Source organism: Mauremys reevesii, linkage group 12 (genome assembly GCF_016161935.1).
Source record: "Mauremys reevesii isolate NIE-2019 linkage group 12, ASM1616193v1, whole genome shotgun sequence".
Classification (NCBI taxonomy): Eukaryota; Metazoa; Chordata; order Testudines; family Geoemydidae; genus Mauremys; species Mauremys reevesii.
Window position 1 is genome coordinate 25,963,604 of NC_052634.1, and position 19,998 is coordinate 25,983,601.

The 19,998-nt window shown below is 46.5% G+C and overlaps 1 protein-coding gene across 1 annotated transcript; it reads right to left on the reverse strand.

Annotated features, from left to right (window-relative positions):
- Window positions 1-12,817: 12,817 nt before the first annotated feature.
- On the reverse strand, window positions 12,818-14,119 carry LOC120375531 (zinc finger protein 345-like; the record flags this gene model as incomplete). Its single annotated transcript, XM_039496228.1, has 2 exons — window positions 12,818-13,877; window positions 14,043-14,119. Coding segments are annotated over 2 exons (1,137 nt in total), but the record flags the coding sequence as incomplete, so codon positions are not given.
- Between the last annotated feature and the right edge of the window lie 5,879 nt (window positions 14,120-19,998).

Genomic DNA, 19,998 nt, shown 5'->3' on the forward strand with positions numbered 1-19,998 from the left:
TCTTTGCTTTTATGAAACTTTAGGGTCATCATTTAATTGCCACACAACTGTACTTATGAAGTGAAGTGAAACACAATATTTTTTTGGATATTCTTGCAGAAGAGTTTTGCTTTCTGACCTGGAATTGAACAGGGGCTACCCGAGGGGGACAATGCTGCTCCCTTTTCTTGGCTCATCCAAAAAACATAAGTTCTTGGTGCCCTTTGTTTCCCTGTTCTTCAAAGGCAAATCAGCTGGTGTAGCAGCTACTGAGACAGCCTTAGAAAAGGGCCCCAAAATTGACAGCAGCTGGTTTCTGTAGTGTAGTGGTTATCACATTTGCCTAACTTGCAAAAGATCCCTGGTTTAAAACCAGGCAGAAACGTTGATACTTTCCTTCCTTTGGTCTTTTATCACTCCAGGTCCTTTCTTAACTACATCCATAGCTTCTATGCTTTCTTCCTCATTATTTTTTGCCTTTCATGGAGCTTTAAATTGAAAAGGAGAGGGTTAGCCGGCATTTTGAGGGAAGGAACAGACCATCATTTGGGAGACTGCCAGCTCCATAACAAATCTGAGCGGAGAAGAATCCCAACCCATTGTCCTGCATATTTAGCTCCCAGCCAGCAGTTTTTCCCTTGCCTTTTTTTTTTTTTGAGCTAACCTTGAGTCCAGGGCGCACACACTCTCTCCACCCCACACATCAAATCTGGCCCTGCTGCAAAGTGACCCCTAAGAACCAGCAACCTGCACGAGAGCATGACTTGGGGGAAAAGGTTTCCCATGAAGCTTATAAGCCACTGGATGCCTTGGAAAGAGGCAGGCTCTGAGCGTAACAGTCAGCAAAGAAGGCCTGTTTGGGGATGTGGCTCAGTGGTACAGTGCCTGATTCGCATGTATAAGGTCCTGGGTTCGCTCCCCACGTTTGCCTTTCACCCCTGCTGCTTTGCTCATGCCCAGCTGGCATGTGGCCCCGCCAGTCTCCCTGCACAAGTTATAGTCCTGAGCAGTGATGGCAAAGTGCCAATTGCATGGAAGCTCTGTGGGGGTTTCTGCTCCTAAAGCACCAGGGTGACTCTAAGATTCCCATCCACTGAGCTGCTTGATGAGGAAGGACTGGAGAGAAGAGTCCCATCAGCACAGAGGGAGGGACAAGGCCATGGAGGGGCAGTCAGTGCTGAGGGAGGTCAGTGATTTACACAAGACAGGGGACACTGGTTCTGGAGGGGACAGGAGGTGAGGGCAGCTTGTTTACAATGATGCTGAATAGAAAAAAAGGCTGGAGTCAATGAAACATGAGAGAGAGAAGGAGAAGGGCAGCTCCACAGAGGGCCCTGGGTGCTCATACACCCCAGTTCATACGTACACAACATAAGAATGGCCACACTGGGTCAGATCAACGGTCCATCTAGCCTAGTATCCTGTCTTCTTACAGTGGCCGACCCTAGGTGCCCCAGGGTTCCACAGGTTGACTGTGTGTTATGTGAAGAAATATTTCCTTTTGTTTGGTTTAAACCTGCTGCCTCTTCATTTCATTTGGTGACCCCTAGTTCTTGTGTCTAGAGGAGTAAATAACACTTCCTTGTTTACTTTCTCCAACCCAATCATTGCTTTATAGACCTCTATCATCTCTTTTCCAAGCTGAAAAGTCTCAGCCTTATTAATCACTCGTCATATGAAAGCTGCTCCAGACCCCTAATCATTTTTGTTGCCCTTTTCTGAACCTTTTCCAATTACAATATATCTTTTATCAGGTGGGGTGACCACATTTGCACGCTGTGTTCAAGATGTGGGTGTGCCAGGGATTTCTGTAGAGGCGCCCTGGCTTGTCCTAGATAGAGAGACTAGACAACCAGGGACCCAGCCCCCTACAGTGATCCATGGACAAGAACCTGGCTGGGAGTGGGGTGAAGGTTTCCTCTGGACAAAGGGGAGCTGAAATCCCTCAGTGTCCTGGAACTTAAGCAATGAAAGCTTCAAACCCTTTATAGCCGTGCGTTGAGGTGCATCAGCAGGTTGGGCTGTAGCAGGGGTCGGCAACCGATGGCACGCGTGCCAAAGATGGCACGCGAGCCAACTTTTAATGGCACGCTGGGGCCTGCCGGGACTCCAGTGTGACATTAAAAATCCTGTCGGCGTGGCAACCCGTTGGCCCTTCCCCCGCCTTCCCCAGCGCTCTGGGGGCCGGGGCCGCGTTTGGCTCTGCGGGGAGTGAAAGACGCTTCCCGCTCATCCGGCGCCCTGCTGCCTTGCGTGCAGCACTTTGATGGGCGGGGCGGGGCGGGGCGGCGCGCATGCATGGGCAGGGCTCCGAATGAGCGGGAAGCCTCATGGTAAGGTGTCCGGGGCTGGGGGTGGGGTTGGGGTAAGCGGGGAATCAGGGGACAGGGAGCAGAATGAGTTGGTTGTGGGGTGGGATCCCGGGGGTGGTTGGGGCGGGGTCTCTGGAGGGGTTGTCAGGGACTGGGGGGGCGTGGATGGGGCATGGGAGTCCCGGCGTCTGTTAGGGGGTGGGGGATGGATAGGAGACAGGGCAGTCAGGGAACAGGGAGCAAGGAGGCTCCTGGGGGCACAGTTAGGGTGGGGTGGGGTTTCTGGGGGTCAGAGAACAAGGAGCTGGGGGTTGTATGGGTCCAGAGTTCGGGGGGTCCTGTCAGGGGGCGGGGAGCGGTTAGATAGGCATGGGAGTCCAGGGGGTTCTGTCTGGGTGTGGGGGTGTGGATAAGAGTTGGGGCAGTCAGGGGACAGGTAGGGGGTAGGGTCCTAGGGGGGTAGTCAGGGGACACGGGGCAGGGAGGCTCAGATAGGGAGTGGGGTCCCAGGAGGGGGTAGTCAGGACAAGGAGCGGGGGGGATGGGAGTTCTGGGGGGGCAGTCACCCAGCCCTCTGCCCGGAGCCCTGACCCCCCCTACACCTCCCAGGCCCCTGTCCTGAGCCTTGCACCCACACACCTCGCCCAGGCCCCTGCCCTGAACCACCCAGCCCCCTGTTGACTCCTTCACCCCCCCATGCCCCCAGCCCTGACTCTGGCACCCCCACACATACCCAGCCCTCCTACTCTGACACCTGCACCCCCTCACATGCCCCCAGCCGTGACTCTTGCATCCCCCACATCCCATGCACCCCGCACATCCTCACCCCCACCCTGAACACCAAACAGGAGCTCCTGCACCCCTCCGCACACATTCCCACCTGCACCCCTCACGCCAAATGGGAACTCCCCAGGTCAGTGCCCCCACACCCAAACCTCCTGCCCCAACCCTGAGCCCCCTCCCTCATTCTAGCTCCTGGCCAGACCCTTCACCCACAGCCCGCAGCTCAGTGCAGAGAGAGGAAGAGAATGGGCCAGAACCAGGGAGAAGGTAGGTACCCACTGTATGTGGGCAGGGCCGGGACCCCACACCGGCAGCGGGCTGAGCGGGTCCGGCAGCCGGGATCCCGGCTGGCAGGAGCTGGCGGATGGAACCCCTGAGCGGCAGTGGGCTGAGCTGCTCAGCCACTGCCGGTCTGGGGTCCCAGCTGCTGGCCCTGCACAGCCCGCTGCCAGTCTGGGGTTCTGGCTGCCAGACCCTTCCCAGCAGGGGTCCCAGCCGCAGGCCCCACTCAGCCCACTGTCGGCCTAGGTGAACAGAACCTCAGACCAGCAGCAGGCTGAGCGGGTCAGCGGCGTAAGATCAACATTTTAATTTCATTTTAAATGAAGCTTCTTAAACATTTTGAAAACCTTGTTTATTTTACAATACACTAGTTTAGTTATATAATATATACACTTGTAGAGAGAGACCTTCTAAAAAACATTAAAATGCATTAGCGGCACACGAAACCTTAAATTAGAGTGAATAAATGAAGACTTAGCACACCAATTCTGAAAGGTTGCCAACCCCTGGGCTGGAGGAACCTGGAGAGTACATTTCTATTCTAATCTAATCTACATTTCTGTTTGTTTGGTTTTTGTAGGTTAAATTAATGCAGCCTCTGGTCCACTCTCTCCCAAGGGTGTAATGTTGCTGTGCACAATGAGAAATCTTGGGAAAAGATTGAAATGAAATGGAAGCAGCATATGGTGGCAGAACCTAAGGAATTAAAAGCCCATTGATTCTTATGTGTGTGCATTGACTCTGAACCAGAAGTGTAATTTTTCTCGCTTTGTGGCTGCAGCCAGTAAAATATTTAAATATCCATCAGGGATGGTCTAGACAGTATTTGGTCCTGCCATGAGGGCAGGGGACTGGACTCGATGACCTCTCGAGGTCCCTTCCCGTCCTAGAGTCTATGAATCTATGAAACTCTGGCTTTTCCTGAATGCTGTAGACTGTGAGTTCCTGGGAAAGGGCAGGGGGAGAGGGAGCAAAAGGAGAAAGGCAGAGACACTGGAGAAGAAGAATGGGGGGAGAAGAAAGAGACAGAGAACACAGAGAGACAATCAATGATTGAAGATGCCCCAACTCCATCTTGCTCCTCACAGGTGTTCAGAAAGCTGGGTAGATGTAGGTTTCAAATATCAAGAGGCTCTCCACATACCTGATCTCTCTCCCCCGGCTCCCATTTTAGCATTAACTTTTATTTTGAAATGTTTGGCTTACCCTGATCTTCTCTTTCCTAACTGTATTGCAAGTTGGGTGGGTTTTTGTTGTTTTTGCTTCCCTTTGTTGATATCAATATAATTGTAACAGCAAAGGAATCTGTAGGAGCAAAACTGACTCAAAACTTTATTTCCCATCATGCAGGAACATGGTACAAACAGCTCACGCAGCTGGAATCATCACACGGAAGCCAGGGGATGGGAGATGCAGGTTTCCAAGTGTTCTGTCTTCTCAGATGACACATTCCAGCCCCTTGTATTACTCCCTCCTGTGTGACCTGCTCGGCTTTGACACACTTATTGTCTCATTCTATTGATAATGTGATTGTAACACAATGTGACTGAAATTAAACCACTTCCAGACAAGGAACCAACAAAAGAGAAAAGCCATTATTGCATTGGCTGGGAATCAAACCCAGGTCAACTGTTTGGAAGGCAGCTATGCTCACCACTATACCACCAACACAGCTGGCGGGAGCAGCTTTCCTGCAGGCTACGTGTGCTGGCAAAGGGGGTTACACGTGACCATGGAGCTAGTAAGCAGGGTGGATGGGCTGGAAGCCGCCTGACAGCTGGGAGCAGAGTTAGGGGGTAAAGGTGAAAACAGATCTCAGTGGGAGCTGGCCCCACACCCAACCTGCCCCTAGGAGAGGGGAACTGAAGCTCAACTTCAATCATAGAAAAATCTTCCCTAAGAAGGAAGGGGACGGCTTGTTTTAAAGACAAGGTTTGTGGGTTTTGCCCACTACATACAGAGGGGCTGGATAGTGCTGAGTCCAGACAAGACTCTGGTAGGATAAGGAAGAAATTCAGGCTGCCAGTGAGCTGAAGGAGGGAGATGATATTTTGACAGCGATGGACACCTCATCTTAAAGGCCTTTGTCTGCCTCCTTCTAGTGACTGTTTGGCAAAGGAATGCAGCCCCCACTCCTGGGTGTCTCCTGTGGAAATAATGTTTCTGTGCAAAACACAAAAGCTTTTAACAGAAAGGAGGGAAAGGAATGTAAGGAATGAAACAGCAGATACTTCTCCCAGGTGCATTGACTTTGAACCTTGTTGTTTGCCGTGTTGTTATATCCCTGTTGTTCCCTGGACATGAGAGGTGGGGGCTCACATATCGTCTTTCAAAGGACCAAGGAAGGGAGTGTTATTTACTCCTTCTCATAACACAAGAACTAGGAGGAGTCACCAAATGAAATGAATAGGCTACAGGTTTGAAACGAAGTATTTCTTCACACAACGCACAGTTAACCTGCGGAACCCTTTACCAGAAGATCTTGTGAAAGCCAAGACTAGAACAGAGTTCAAAAAAGAACTAGAGAAGTGCACAGAGGATAGGTTCATCGATGGCTATTAGCCAGGATGGGCAGGGATGGTGTCCCCAGCCATTGTTTTCCAGAAGCTGGGAATGAGCAACAGGAGAACCACAGAGCAATGACAAAGCCAGGCTGTCATGGGCCAGCAGCTAGAGGGATGCACTAAAAATCCAGTGGAGTCATCCCCCTCCTCTCCACCCCCAAGCAGCTTTGAATCTTGATGACACTGATGCTGAAATTCCACTGCCTCAGCATCCTCAACCCCCACTGAAGGCCAGTGTAGAGTCTTTAGATCCCTGTTCATATTTCATACTCCAGCTGATGCACCATTCCTGCCCAGCAACTCACCGTCTGCCCCAGAAGAACCAGCTGGTGGGCTGCACCCACAGGCAGACAACTCATACCGCTCCCCTCAGAGCAGCAGCTGCAGCTGTTGGCAGCTAATCCCCACCTAAGGCTTTGGGGAAGGAGATGGGGGATCACGTGTTATTTCTTCCATACATCGAGCCTCACTATGTTTGAACATATTTTTCTCTAATGCTGATTTAAATTTAGAGCCCCTCCCCCAATGTCTGCTTTGTAAGAGCCTCATTTCTGTACATAAAACATAAGAACAACCATACTGAGACAGACCAATGGTCCATCCTGCCAAGTGTCCTATCTCCCAAGAGTGGTCAAAGCCAGATGCTTTAGAGGGAATTAACAGAACACGTAATCATGAAGTGATCCATCCCATCGCCCATTCCTAGCGTCTTTACAGATGTGAACACAAAGAGACACTTGCAGCTACTTAGAATTATAGAATATCAGGGTTGAAAGAAACCTCAGGAGATATCTAGTCCAACCCCGTACTCAAAGCAGGACCAATCCCCAACTAAATCATCCCAGTCAGGGCTCTGTCAACCCAGGTCTTACAAACCTCTAAGGATGGAGATTCCACCACTTCCCTAGGGAACCCATTCCAGTACTTCACCACCCTCCTAGTGAAAAAGTTTTTCCTAATATCCAACCTAGACCTCCCCCACTACAACTTGAGACCATTGCTCCTTGTTCTGTCATCTGCCACCACTGAGAACAGCCGAGCTCCATCCTCTTTGGACCCCCCTTCAGGTAGTTGAAGGCTGCTCTCAAATCCCCACCTCACTCTTCTCTTCTGCAGACTAAATAACTCCAGTTCCCTCACCCTCTCTTCATAAATCATATGCCTAGGTCTCCTAATAATTTTTGTTGTCCTCCACTGAACACTCTCCAATTTGTCCACATCCTTTCTGTAGCGTGGGGGGGGGGGCGCGGGGGGGAACTGGATGCAGTACTCCAGATGGGGCCACATCAGTGCCAAATAGAAGGGAATAATCACTTCCTTTGATCTGCTGGCAACATTCCTACTAATGCTGCCCAATATGCTGTTAACCTTCCTGGCAACAAGGGCACATTATTGACTCATATCCAGCTTCTTGTCCACTGTAATGCCCAGCTCCTTTTCTGCAGAACTGCCACTTAGCCAGTCTGTCCCCAGCCTGAAGCGGTGCATAGGACTCTTCCATCCTAGAGAGTAGGAATCTGCACTTGTCCTTGTTGAACCTCATCAGATTTCTTTTGGCCCAATTCTCCAATGTGTCTAGGTCACTCTGGACCCAAACCCTACCCTCCAGCGCTTGATTCTTTATGTGCTTTCACAGAGCGAAGAGCACATGTTCCATGATTTCATACAGCAGAGTTTTATGCTATAGGGAGCTTTCCCTGTGTGGATCAACATAGACGCACATTGTGACCCTTCTCAGGGTGCTGAGGGCCGTGAGTCTCCTTGTGGCCACCTGCCACGAGGAAGAGGGACTTTTGCATTTGGCAGCTGGATGTTAGTGACCAAACTCACCACCCTGTCAGGCAGTCAAGCACCCTCCTCTGAGCTACAGCAACCTTGACAGTTGACAACAAAGACACCTTAACCCCTCAGTTCCTTCAATGTGTCCCCCTCTGGGGTCCAGCTCCAATCACCAGATACTCGGGGTATGTCTATACTATCTGCCGAATTGGCGGGCAGCGATCGATCCAGCAGGGGGGGGGTGTCGATCTATCACGTCTAGTGTAGATGCAATAAATCGATCCTCGAGTACTCTTCTGTCGACCACTGTACTCCAGCTCAGTGAGAGGTGCAGGAAGAGTCTACGGGGGAGCTGCAGCAGTCGACTCACCGCGACAAAGACACCATGGTAAGTCGATCTAAGTACATCAACTTCAGCTACGTTATTCATGTAGCTGAAGTTGCGTAACTTAGATTGATTCCCTCCCCTAGAGTAGACCAGGGCTCAGAAAAATCCCAGATCCTCTCTGCCCGAAGCAATGGTACATCCCAGGTTACCAGTTTTACTGTAGCCCACTGCTACTGGATCACACATAGCACTTGAGCACAGTTATTGAACAGAGGGAAATTTCTTTAACGAGGGACAGAGATTTAAACAAACAAATGTGAATGATGGAAACCAACTCTTACCAACAAAACAAAATCACAAAATGCAACCTACACTTTTTAATAGTTACCTTTCCTACCTAAGTAGATTGAAGTGTGAGGTGACAGTCTATTGCAGTGACTGCTAGTCCCTAGGAGCCAGGGCCCTGCCTTTCTTGAAGCACCATTGGTCATTAGTGATCTCCTTGGTGAATAGAACCAGAGTGTTTCTCTCCACCGTGTTATAAAATGAATCAGTCTTTTGTGTATATTCACAGAAAGGATCATTTCCTCATTGTCATATTGCCGTTTACACTTCCACAGGGTTTCGATGTCTATAATTTGTCTTTGATAGTTTTCCATTGGCTTTTCTGGGCTGGTGCAAAGGTTGACAATGCAGCAACACATCACATAACTGGCTAGCAAGGGATGGGTGACAATTCCCTCCCACTTGAATGGGCCATTCCCAACAAGACCTTTGATTGGGGTGACTCACTTTCATGACAATACCATATGGGCATAATTTTCCATATACTTACATGACTCCTTCAATAGGACTCATACACACCTCTTGCAGTGATCAGGAGTAACAATAATTTACAAGCTTTCAGTAGAGATCTCACTGCTATGCTTCCTGGATAAATATCATAAAAATCAGTGCATTAGGTGTGATGAGTTTGTCAGGTCTGAGGCAGGAGTTTCTTGTGAATTACTTTGACCTCTCTGCCAATTGGCACCAAAGAGCATTTATCACACATGCACTGAGCTACACAGTCACACTCTGATAGAACAGAAAGGCCAACACAAAAAATAGAGAAAGGAACAATCAAATACTAAAATGACAATGGTTGGAACTCAACATTTCTCTCAGTCTTTGGACTGATGGGTACTAAGAACTTTTCCCTCAATTGAACCAGGTGATCGCACAGCTGGCTCAGCCCTCCATACTAGCAGATTTCTCACATAGAGAGATGGGTCAAAATTGGAATTGATGTCATGACTCGCTTCCCAGAGGGTATCAATGTGTCTAAGGGTATGTCTACCCTTCAAACACTGGAAATATTCTTCTGACAACATAACACTGTCTACACTGGGGCTTAGGTCACATTAACTACTTCTCTCAGTGGAGTGGATCTTTCACACCCCTGAGAGATGTGGCCATGTCAACACAGCTTTTCAGTGTAGACCAGCCTCTAGATGGCTTTTAGATATGAAAGGCAATGGACTTCAGCCTTTTCCTTGGCATTGATGGTTGACAACTGCAGCTTTCCTACCTGCTGGACACATCCTATGACAGATGTCAGGCCTTTCCTTTGGAAATTAGAGAAGTGGGGAAGTCAGTGACGCTTACAGTGTAAGTGGGTAAAAACTTATACAACTTGTCTCCTTGAGTAGTTTTCCTTTTAATAGAAATTGACTTTGAAGCTAAGCAAAATAAGTTCTATTTGAAATACAAAAAAATAAAATCTATACAGACCCAATATTCTCTTATACACTCTTTCTCACACACATTCTCCCACCTCAACCTTTGGAGTGAGGTTTTCTACCAGAACTCCTTACACTACAGGGGGTAAATTAAATCAAATTAACTTTTGAAGATTAACCATCATTTCCTGAACTAAAAAAAGAAAAAAAAACAAGACAATTTTCAGTTTTCCAAAATTATTCAGATTATCAAACAATTAGTCTCTTACTCTTTAACCAATAACATCACCTATGATTTCATTTTCACTAGTAACACTAATATATTCAAAGATCACAAATTCTGGTCACATATGTTAGTTTTCTTTTAATCCCCATTGCCAACAACTGAACCTTGGCTCAAGTTGTAGTTTGTCCCAACACTTCTGTGAGTTCATATATCTCTGGTTCCTCTGCCATGCGTGTTGGTGGAAGGGGTCTCCTATGTGGGAATGTTAGCATCATGAGGAAAAATACCTCTCTTTTCACACTTTAAATCTTTCAAAGTAGTAGGAAGTAGGGGATAAGTGATACAAATGCAGAAAACACAAGAGAAAACTGTATGGTCTACACTAAAGACATTTATCGGTATAATTATTGCTCAGGGGTGCGAAAAACAGACACAGCTGAGCAACGTAGTTACCCATCTCTAATCCCCTGCGTAGACAGCGCTACATCAGCAGGAGAGCTTCTCCTGCCAACATAGCCATCTGAGACCATATTGATTTAAACAATTGAACTACACTGTGCTCATATGCACTTCCTTCAGTTAGTCGGGGGTCTGCTGCTGTTCACCATTTCCAAGTGGAGATTTTAAATCACTGCGGTGTCTTTGTTAGCATGGCCAGTAAATTGGAGAGTTCTCTCCTATTGACAGAACTGCACTTGAAATTTCTCCATATCATCATGGAAGGATGGGGAAAAAGCAAAGCTGAAGTGAGAAATGATGACTTTAGCAAATGGTCATTTGTCTTAAATTCTCCAATAAATCTGAGCTGAACTAATATCTAATTGTGTGACCACACAGCCATCAAGAAAGATAGAAACCCAGATCACAGAGAGATAAAATACATGACAATGAACGTGTAAACTGAAATTCCAGAGCAGATTACATCTAATTATTTAGAATCAGGACAAGAGATTCTCCCATCACATTCTCCTCTGAACCATTCAAACATATTTCAGTGAGTAACTGTCTCAATAGTCAGTTATGTTATTTACAACATGTTTAGTATCCTAGCATTGCCATAATGGGGGAAAAAACAGCCACCTTGCCAGAATTGGCTTTACCAATAGATGGAACCTGGGATTTAAACTCAAAATGATCACACTGCGATTAGGATCCATTTGAATTCCCCTTCCTGGTCTTTGATACTTTTCTCACCAGTCATAGCAACTCTGGCATAGGATTAAATAAGTCAAAGCACCATCTCCAAGCATAGACAACTGAGAACTCTTCATCACATGACACTTTGAGAAGTGGAGGGGTAGAATGTGATGACGATAAACTTTGCCTGGCTCAGACAAAAGGTAACAGTTCTGCCATGATGGGGAAGGAGGGAATCTCTGAGTCACCCCATCTCCTTCCAAGTATCAGAGGAGTAGCTCTGTTAGGGTACATCTATACTTACCAGCCGGGTCGACGGGTAGCATTCGACTTCTTGGAGTTCGAACTATCGCATCTAATCTAGATGCGATAGTTCGAACTCCGAACGTGCTCCCGTCGACTCCGGAACTCCACCACCGCGAACGGTGGTGGCGGAGTTGATGGGGGAGCCGCAGACTTTGATCCCGCGGCGTCTGGACAGGTAAGAAGTTCCCCCCCCACACAAGTGTAGAGCGGGCCTTAGTCTGGATCTGCAAAATGTGACAAAGAGTCCTGTGGCACCTTGTAGACTAACAGACATATGGGTGCATGAGCTTTCGTGGGTGAATCCCCACATCGTCAGATGCATGTAGTGGAAATTTCCAGAGGCGGGTGTAAATATGCAGGCAAGAATCAGTCTAGAGATAACAAGGTTAGTTAAATCAGGGAGGATGGGCCCCTCTTCTAGCAGTTGAGGTGTGAACACAAAGGGAGGAGAAACTGCTTTTGTAGTTGGCTAGCCAGGGACAGTCTTTGTTTAGTCCTGAGCTGATGGTGTCAAATTTGCAGATGAACTGAAGCTCAGCAGTTTCTCTTTGAAGTCTGGCCCTGAAGTATTTTTGCTGCAGGATGGCACTTTTAAGTCTGCTATTGTGTGTCCAGGGAGGTTGAAGTGTTCTCCTACAGGTTTTTGTATATTGCTTATGCTCCAGTACATATTTTAGTCTATAAGGTGCCACAGGACTCTGTCGCTTTTTACATCTCCTTCCAGTACCACAGAGGCTGAAATGACACTTTTTTCCTGCCCCTGCTCTTCATTTAAATGTAATATGAAAAGTTCCCATGATAACTGCTCTTCAGCACAACATGAGAACAACTGGCAATGATACAATCTGTAACACTGGTGACTCTAACAATAACTTTGCAATAGGAGGAATGGTATAAATGTGACGCTCCCTGGTTCCTGATAGGAAGGGCACACTCGAATTACTTATGGGAGAATGGAGTTGATAGAAAGGATAAATGAGTCCACCTCAAAGAGGTCAAACTGCAAAATGCAAAAATAGGCCACTCACTCATCTGGACAAGCTGAGGGATATCGGTGCTTCAAACAGCTTTTAAAAGTGGGAATCAGGAAAAGTATTAAAGTATTGATAGCCCTAGAGGTTTTTATGGTGTTGATCCCCCTTGCAGATTCTCTGATGGCTCACATGGTCTCAGTGGCAAGACAAGGTTTTCCCACACTCACTGCTTCCATTGGGTCGCATACCTGTGTGGATTCTGAGATGGGTAAGAAGGTGTGAGCTGTGATTGAAGGTTTTCCCACACTCACTGCATTTATAAGGTCTCTCACCGGTGTGGATTTTGTGATGTTTAGAAAGGCCTGAGCTGCTAGAGAAGCTTTTCCCACACTCATGACATTCATAGGGCCTCTACCCTGTGTGGATTATCTGATGTTTAGAAAGGTCTGAGCTGGTAATAAAGCTTTTCCCACACTCATGACATTCATAGGGCCTCTCCCCTGTGTGGATTCTCTGATGAACAGAAAAGGCTGAGCTGCAAGTGAAGGTTTTTCCACACTCACTGCAATAAAAGGGCCTCTCCCCTGTGTGGATTCTCTGATGTTTAGAAAGTCCTGAACTGCTAATGAAGCTTTTCCCACACTCACGGCATTCATAGGGCCTCTCCCCTGTGTGGATTCTCTGATGTTGAGAAAGGACTGATCTGTAAGTGAAGGTTTTCCCACACACACTGCAATCAAAGAGCCTCTCCCCTGTGTGGATTCTCTGATGAACAGAAATGGCTGAGCTGCAAGTGAAGGTTTTCCCACACTCACTGCAATCAAAGAGCCTCTCCCCTGTGTGGATTCTCTGATGAACAGAAAGGCCTGAACTCCGACTGAAGGTTTTCCCACACTCACGGCATTCATAGGGCCTCTCCTCTGTGTGGATTCTCTGATGTTGACAAAGGGCTGAGCTCCTAGTGAAGCTTTTCCCACACTCATGGCATTCATAGGGCCTCTCCCCTGTGTGGATTCTCTGATGAATAGAAAGGGCTGAGCTGCAAGTGAAGGTTTTTCCACACTCACTGCAATAAAAGGGCCTCTCCCCTGTGTGGATTCTCTGATGTTTAGAAAGGCCTGAGCTGCTATTGAAGCTTTTCCCACACTCACGGCATTCATAGGGCCTCTCCCCTGTGTGGATTCTCTGATGTTGAGAAAGGGCTGAGCTGCTAGAGAAGCTTTTCCCACACTCATGACATTCATAGGGCCTCTCCCCTGTGTGGATTCTCTGATGTTTAGAAAGGTCTGAGCTGGTAATAAAGCTTTTCCCACACTCACTGCAATCAAAGGGCCTCTCCCCTGTGTGGATTCTCTGATGAACAGAAAAGGATGAGCTGCAAGGGAAGGTTTTTCCACACTCACTGCAATAAAAGGGCCTCTCCCCTGTGTGGATTCTCTGATGTTTAGAAAGGTCTGAGCTGGTAATAAAGCTTTTCCCACACTCACTGCAATCAAAGGGCCTCTCCCCTGTGTGGATTCTCTGATGAACAGAAAAGGATGAGCTGCAAGGGAAGGTTTTTCCACACTCACTGCAATAAAAGGGCCTCTCCCCTGTGTGGATTCTCCGATGTTGAGAAAGGGCTGATCTGTAATTGAAGGTTTTCCCACACTCACAGCATTCATAGGGCCTCTCCCCTGTGTGGATTCTCTGATGTTGAGAAAGGGCTGATCTGTAAGTGAAGGTTTTCCCACACTCACTGCATTCATAGGGCCTCTCCCCTGTGTGGATTCTCTGATGAACAGAAAGGGCTGAGCTGCAAGTGAAGGTTTTTCCACACTCAGTGCATGTATTTTTCCTCTTTCCCATGAGGACTTCCTGCTGTGTTGTGGTTTCCTTGACGCTTTTCTGAGTTCCCCGACAGGAAATAAATTTACCCATTTTCTCCTCTGGCTGGTTTCCTTGCTCTCTTTCTGGTCTGTGCTGAATCTCACAGGATTTTCCCTGCTCATGACTCCAGGACACATTCCTTTTCAATCTTTGCGATAATTCTCTGTGTTTAGCCACTTTCTCAACATTTTCCTGCTGAGAATTCTGCTCCTCTTTCTCACATACCATTGCGTCACCTGCTGTGATAGAGACAGAAACCTCAAACAGGGATGGAAAGGGGAAGGCCAAACCAAAACAAGTGCTGGAGAGACGTCAAATAAAAATCAGGAACTGAACTCCCCCAAACTCTTCCCTAAACAGGAGAGAGGAGGGGATCAATTCAGGCTTCACATCCCATCCAAATTCACAGGGGAAAGGGAGGAAGCTACTGCCTGGTGTCTGCTAGTGTCTACAGGAAGCCATGAGCTATATTTACCCTGAGGATACGACCCCTGCTAGGGACAATAATGAACTGAGAAACCTTCCAAGGGCATTGTAGGGCATCCCAGATGTTTCCTTCAGGCACTTCCAGATTCTGAGTTGGTTTAATCTTTCCTCACCTGTGCAGGAAACTCTCAGGATCTCTCTTTCCTCTGAACCCTGGAGGTCTGGGGCCCATGGCTCATCCCCTTGTTCCAGATGGGAGATTATATGAGGTTTGGAAACTGGAAACGCTGCTCAGATAAAAGAAAACAAAGGAGTTCAGCTGATTTCATATGACTGTGTCATAAAAAACACTATTAATTTAACTTCAGTGCTTACTGTGACCCAGTGTGCCTGGGGCAGTCCACACTGAAAATGCCAAGATCAGGGCAGGCTGAAAAAGGGAGAGCAGATGCTCCCAAAACTGGTGGTTAACATGGAAGTTAAATTCACCGATCAGTCACCAAGTGTGCTTCTGATCCCCCACACTGGTTATCGAGAAACTGAAAAAAGACATCACACGGCCCCCTTTACTGCATTCCAGTTCTCTGACTCCCAATCAGCACCTAGGTCCGTACAGTGAGAAGTTATTTAAAAACTCTGATCACATAAACGAAGTGTTCTTCTGACCCCAGAGTCAGCCACATTACCAGGTCTGTATAGGTTTGGATCTTACCCAGAATACTATGATGCCAGCCAATCCTTAGCATCTAAACTAAAGGTTTATAAGCAAGAAAGCATCTCAACTAAAGGTTTATTATAAAAGAAGGAAAGAAAAAGGAAGTTGTTAAAATGGGAAAACAGTCAGATACATTCAGAAATCTATATATCTGGTTCTTAGCAGTATTGGTGAGTTTCTGGCTTGAAAGGCTCTCTGGTAATGATTTTTTGCCCCACATCCCTAAGTGGCCCCCTCAAGGATTGAACTCACAATACTAGGTTTAGCAGGTCAATGCTCAAACCACTGAGCTATCCCTCCCCCCACATCATTCAGTCCTTTGTTCCAGGGTTCAGTTTGTAGAGAAGTTGCTCCAGAGGTAGGAAGAGGGACTAAAGACAAAATGGAGATGATGCAGCTGCCCTTTATATTCCTTTTGCCAAGTGGCTTCTACTTCCTGTGTCCCAAACACAAGCTTCACAGCACATGGCATGGAAAAGCCTTGGAGGTCTCAGTACACAGGCATATCCCTGCATGTCTTGCTGACTCAATAGGTGTCTCCCCTTGATCCTTTCAATGGGTTCATATTGGTATTTATAATAAAATAATAATAATATAAAATGTCTCTCAATTCCATAGAGTGTCACTTAATAAACCAGTGAATTCCCAGGACTGGTTCCCCAGGTGTTTGAAGATGCCGAACACCTTGCTTGTGAAGGATTGAAATACCCACATATATGTTGGGAACACACAGACGGACACTGTGCAAGTCTGTGCCCCTATGTTCACTCTTCTAGAAAATTATGATCAATTTTGTTCATAGTATGTGTCATGGCTGAATCTCCACTCTGTCACTCCGAGTGCAGAAAGTGGGGGCCCGCCAGGATTCTAAAAATTAATTTGTGCAACTCTAATAAGAACATAAGAAAGGCCGTACTGGGTCAGACCAAAGGTCCATCTAGCCCAGTATCTGTCTACCGACAGTGGCCAATGCCAGGTGCCCCAAAGGGAGTGAACCTAACAGGCTTTACAAGTAATCTCTCTCCTGCCATCCATCTCCATCCTCTGACGAACAGAGGCTAGGGACACCATTCTTACCCATCCTGGCTAATAGCCATTTATGGACTTAGCCACCATGAATTTATCCAGTCCCCTTTTAAACATTGTTATAGTCCTAGCCTTCACAACCTCCTCAGGTAAGGAGTTCCACAAGCTGACTGTGTGCTGGGTGAAGAAGAACTTCCTTTTATTTGTTTTAAACCTGCTGCCTATTAATTTCATTTGGTGACCCCTAGTTCTTGTATTATGGGAATAAGTAAATAACTTTTCCTTATCCACTTTCTCAACATCACTCATGATTTTATATACCTCTATCATATGCCCCCTTAGTCTTCTCTTTTCCAAGCTGAAGAGTCCTAGCCTCTTTAATCTTTCCTCATATGGGACCCTCTCTAACCCCCTAATCATTTTAGTTGCCCTCTTCTGAACCTTTTCTAGTGCTAGAATATCTTTTTTGAGGTGAGGAGACCACATCTGTACACAGTATTCAAGATGTGGGCGTACCATGGATTTATATAAGGGCAATAATATATTCTCAGTCTTATTCTCTATCCCCTTTTTAATTATTCCTAACATCCTGTTTGCTTTTTTGACCGCCTCTGCACACTGCGTGGACATCTTCAGACAACTATCCACGATTACTCCAAGATCTTTTTCCTGATCAGCTGTAGCTAAATTAGCCCCCATCATGTTGTATGTATAGTTGGGGTTATTTTTCCCAATGTGCATTACTTTACATTTATCCACATTAAATTTCATTTGCCATTTTGTTGCCCAATCACTTAGTTTTGTGAGATCTTTTTGAAGTTCTTCACAATCTGCTTTGGTCTTAACTATCTTGAGCAGTTTAGTATCATCTGCAAACTTTGCCACCTCACTGTTTACCCCTTTCTCCAGATCATTTATGAATAAATTAAATAGGATTGGTCCTAGGACTGACCCTTGGGAACACCACTAGTTACCCTCTCCATTCTGAGAATTTACCATTAATTCCTACCCTTTGTTCCCTGTCCTTTAACCAGGCTTGTATTAAACCCCCAAAGTTACAGCTTTTCTCTGACCTTGGCTTGGTAAATGCTGCCACCACCCAAATGCAAAAAAACCCAAACCCTTGGACCCAGGAAGGAGCACTTGAAAATTCTTGCCTCTGGGGTAGCCTCAAGCCCTTTCACCTCCTGGGGAAAGAGCTGAGAAAGAAAACAGAGGACATTAGCTGTGGCTACCAGCTAATCAAACAACATGCACAAACCTCTTAGGACACCAAAAATCCAACCCTGTTCTTAAAAGAGGTAAATTTTATTAAAATTGAAAAGGAAAACAATAAATCTGGAACTTAGGCTTTGCTAGATCTTAAAAGAAACAATTGTTGTAAGCACCCAAAATAGCTTTCTTGGGGTTCAGCTTAAAGCTTAGGCCTGGTCTACACTAAAGGGGTTCGAATTAGGTACGCAAATTCAGCTACGGACATAGCGTAGCTGAATTCGCAGTACCCTAATTCGAACTACTCACCCGTCCAGACGCGGCGGGGTCGAACTCCGCGGCTCCCCCGTCGACTCCACCACCGCCGTTTGCAGTGGTGGAGTACTGGAAGTCGCCCGCGGCGCTTCTGGAGTTTGAACTATCGTGTCTAGATCAGACGCGATAGTTCGAACTCCGAGAAGTCGAACTCACCGCGTCGACCAGGAAGGTAAGTGTAAACGTACCCTTAGAAGCAAAAAAAAGCATCTGGGATAGCACAGAGGAGCGCCAAAAGCCAAAATAAAAAATATAAATCTGATTGTGTTTGTCTAAACTTCCCTGTCCAAAACATTTCTTCTAGGGATGGAAGATGAATTTTCCAACCTGCTTCAAGCCACACACAGCATTGCTACTCTGTGTCGCCTTCTCCGGAGAACAACAGACAAAGGGAAAGTTACTGTCCCATTTTAAAAAGTTCTAGCCTTTCCATTGGCACTTTTGGTCAGGTGCCCACTCCTTTTCTTTTACCTATGGCCTTGTTAACCCTTTACAGGTAAAGCAAGCAGAGAAGTCACACCACCAAGGATTTTACAGCAATCTGGCTGGCTGGGTGTTTATAAAAGGGAGATCCCTCTTCTCCCCTTCATTTATCACTGTATGGCTTGTGAGGTATCATTTTAAAAGACAATCTACTGAATAGCCTCCTTAAAATGTGTAGCAACACTGTATGTAAAGTTATGAGATTTTACAGTATGATATTACTGAAAAAGTTGCAACCCTAACCCCAAGTTCGTCAGAGACAGCAAGGCAAACAGCTGGTCAAATAGCCATTCTCCAGGAAGGGGAAGGTGTGAAGAAGACATATTCCATCACAGGGACCACTTGAAGCTCATATCTACGACAGCCTGTCACCATGATTCAGCTGAGAACTGTTTCTAGTACAAAGGACTGAATTATAAAGAGAGGTGAGGAAAATGCATGAGACTCTCTCTCTCTCTCCCCTTTCCCTCTGCTCATGACAACTCCTGAAGAACTGAATGTGGGCAGCAGGGGCAGGTTAGAGGGATTCCCGGCTGAAAGGAAAACCAGCCTGTCTCAGCAGATGGTGAGAGAAACATTTGTTTTAAATCTGTTTTAGCTTGTTAAATTAAACATTAGTTTGTGCTTTATCTTGCATTTCTTTCATAAACAATTCTGATTTTTGTGCCTCGTTACTTGTAGTCACTGGAAATCTTTTTTTTTCCTTCCCCAGTAGTTAACAATCTTGGTTTATTGTTTTATCTAACCAGTGTGGTTGGATTAAAGTGTGTTGGAAACTCCATTTGGAATAACAAGGCGGGTGCATGTCATTTTCCATTGATGAAATAACAGATTTCATATGAGCTCCCACTGTTCAGTAGTGTGCTGGACAGGACAAGATGCACATTTCTGGGGGATGTCTGGGAGCAGAGAATTTTCTGGGGTTCTCCGGTGGGGCACTGTAATTCGGGAGTTGCTGACTAGCAGCACTCAAAACTGTGTAGCTGGGAGCGAGTTACACGCTGGAGACTGCGTGTTACCTGCCCAGGAGTGGCTGCTCTCACAGTAGAGCAGTGTAAAAGGCACCCCAGCCTGGGGAACTGAGGGGACACAGCTGTTCAACAGTCCAGATTGTACTGTGCTTAATGTCACAGACACTCAATTTCAAAGTCTCTTAAAACACATAGAAAGTAAATCCATGTCCCAGAAATCGAAGTCTCCAGAGAGAGGGCAAGTCTCCCTGGCTCTGCTTCTTGCTGACAGACAGGTCCAGAGACAAAGAGAGAGTCCTGGGGAAGCTGGAAACATAAGCGTGGGGCTCAGTGGAGAAAGGGGAGAGGAAGGGCAGGGATATTACTGAATGCAGCATCTCAGCACTACTAGATGTCAGGATAACACATAGTGCAGCCCATTGGAAAACATAATCCCAACTAGACATATAAAATGATGGGGTCTAAATTAGTTATTTCCATTGATTTATATAAGGGCAATAAGATATTCTCTGTATTATTGTCTATCCCTTTTTAAATAATTCCTAACATCCTGTTTGCTTTTTTGACTTCCGCTGCACACTGCTGGATGT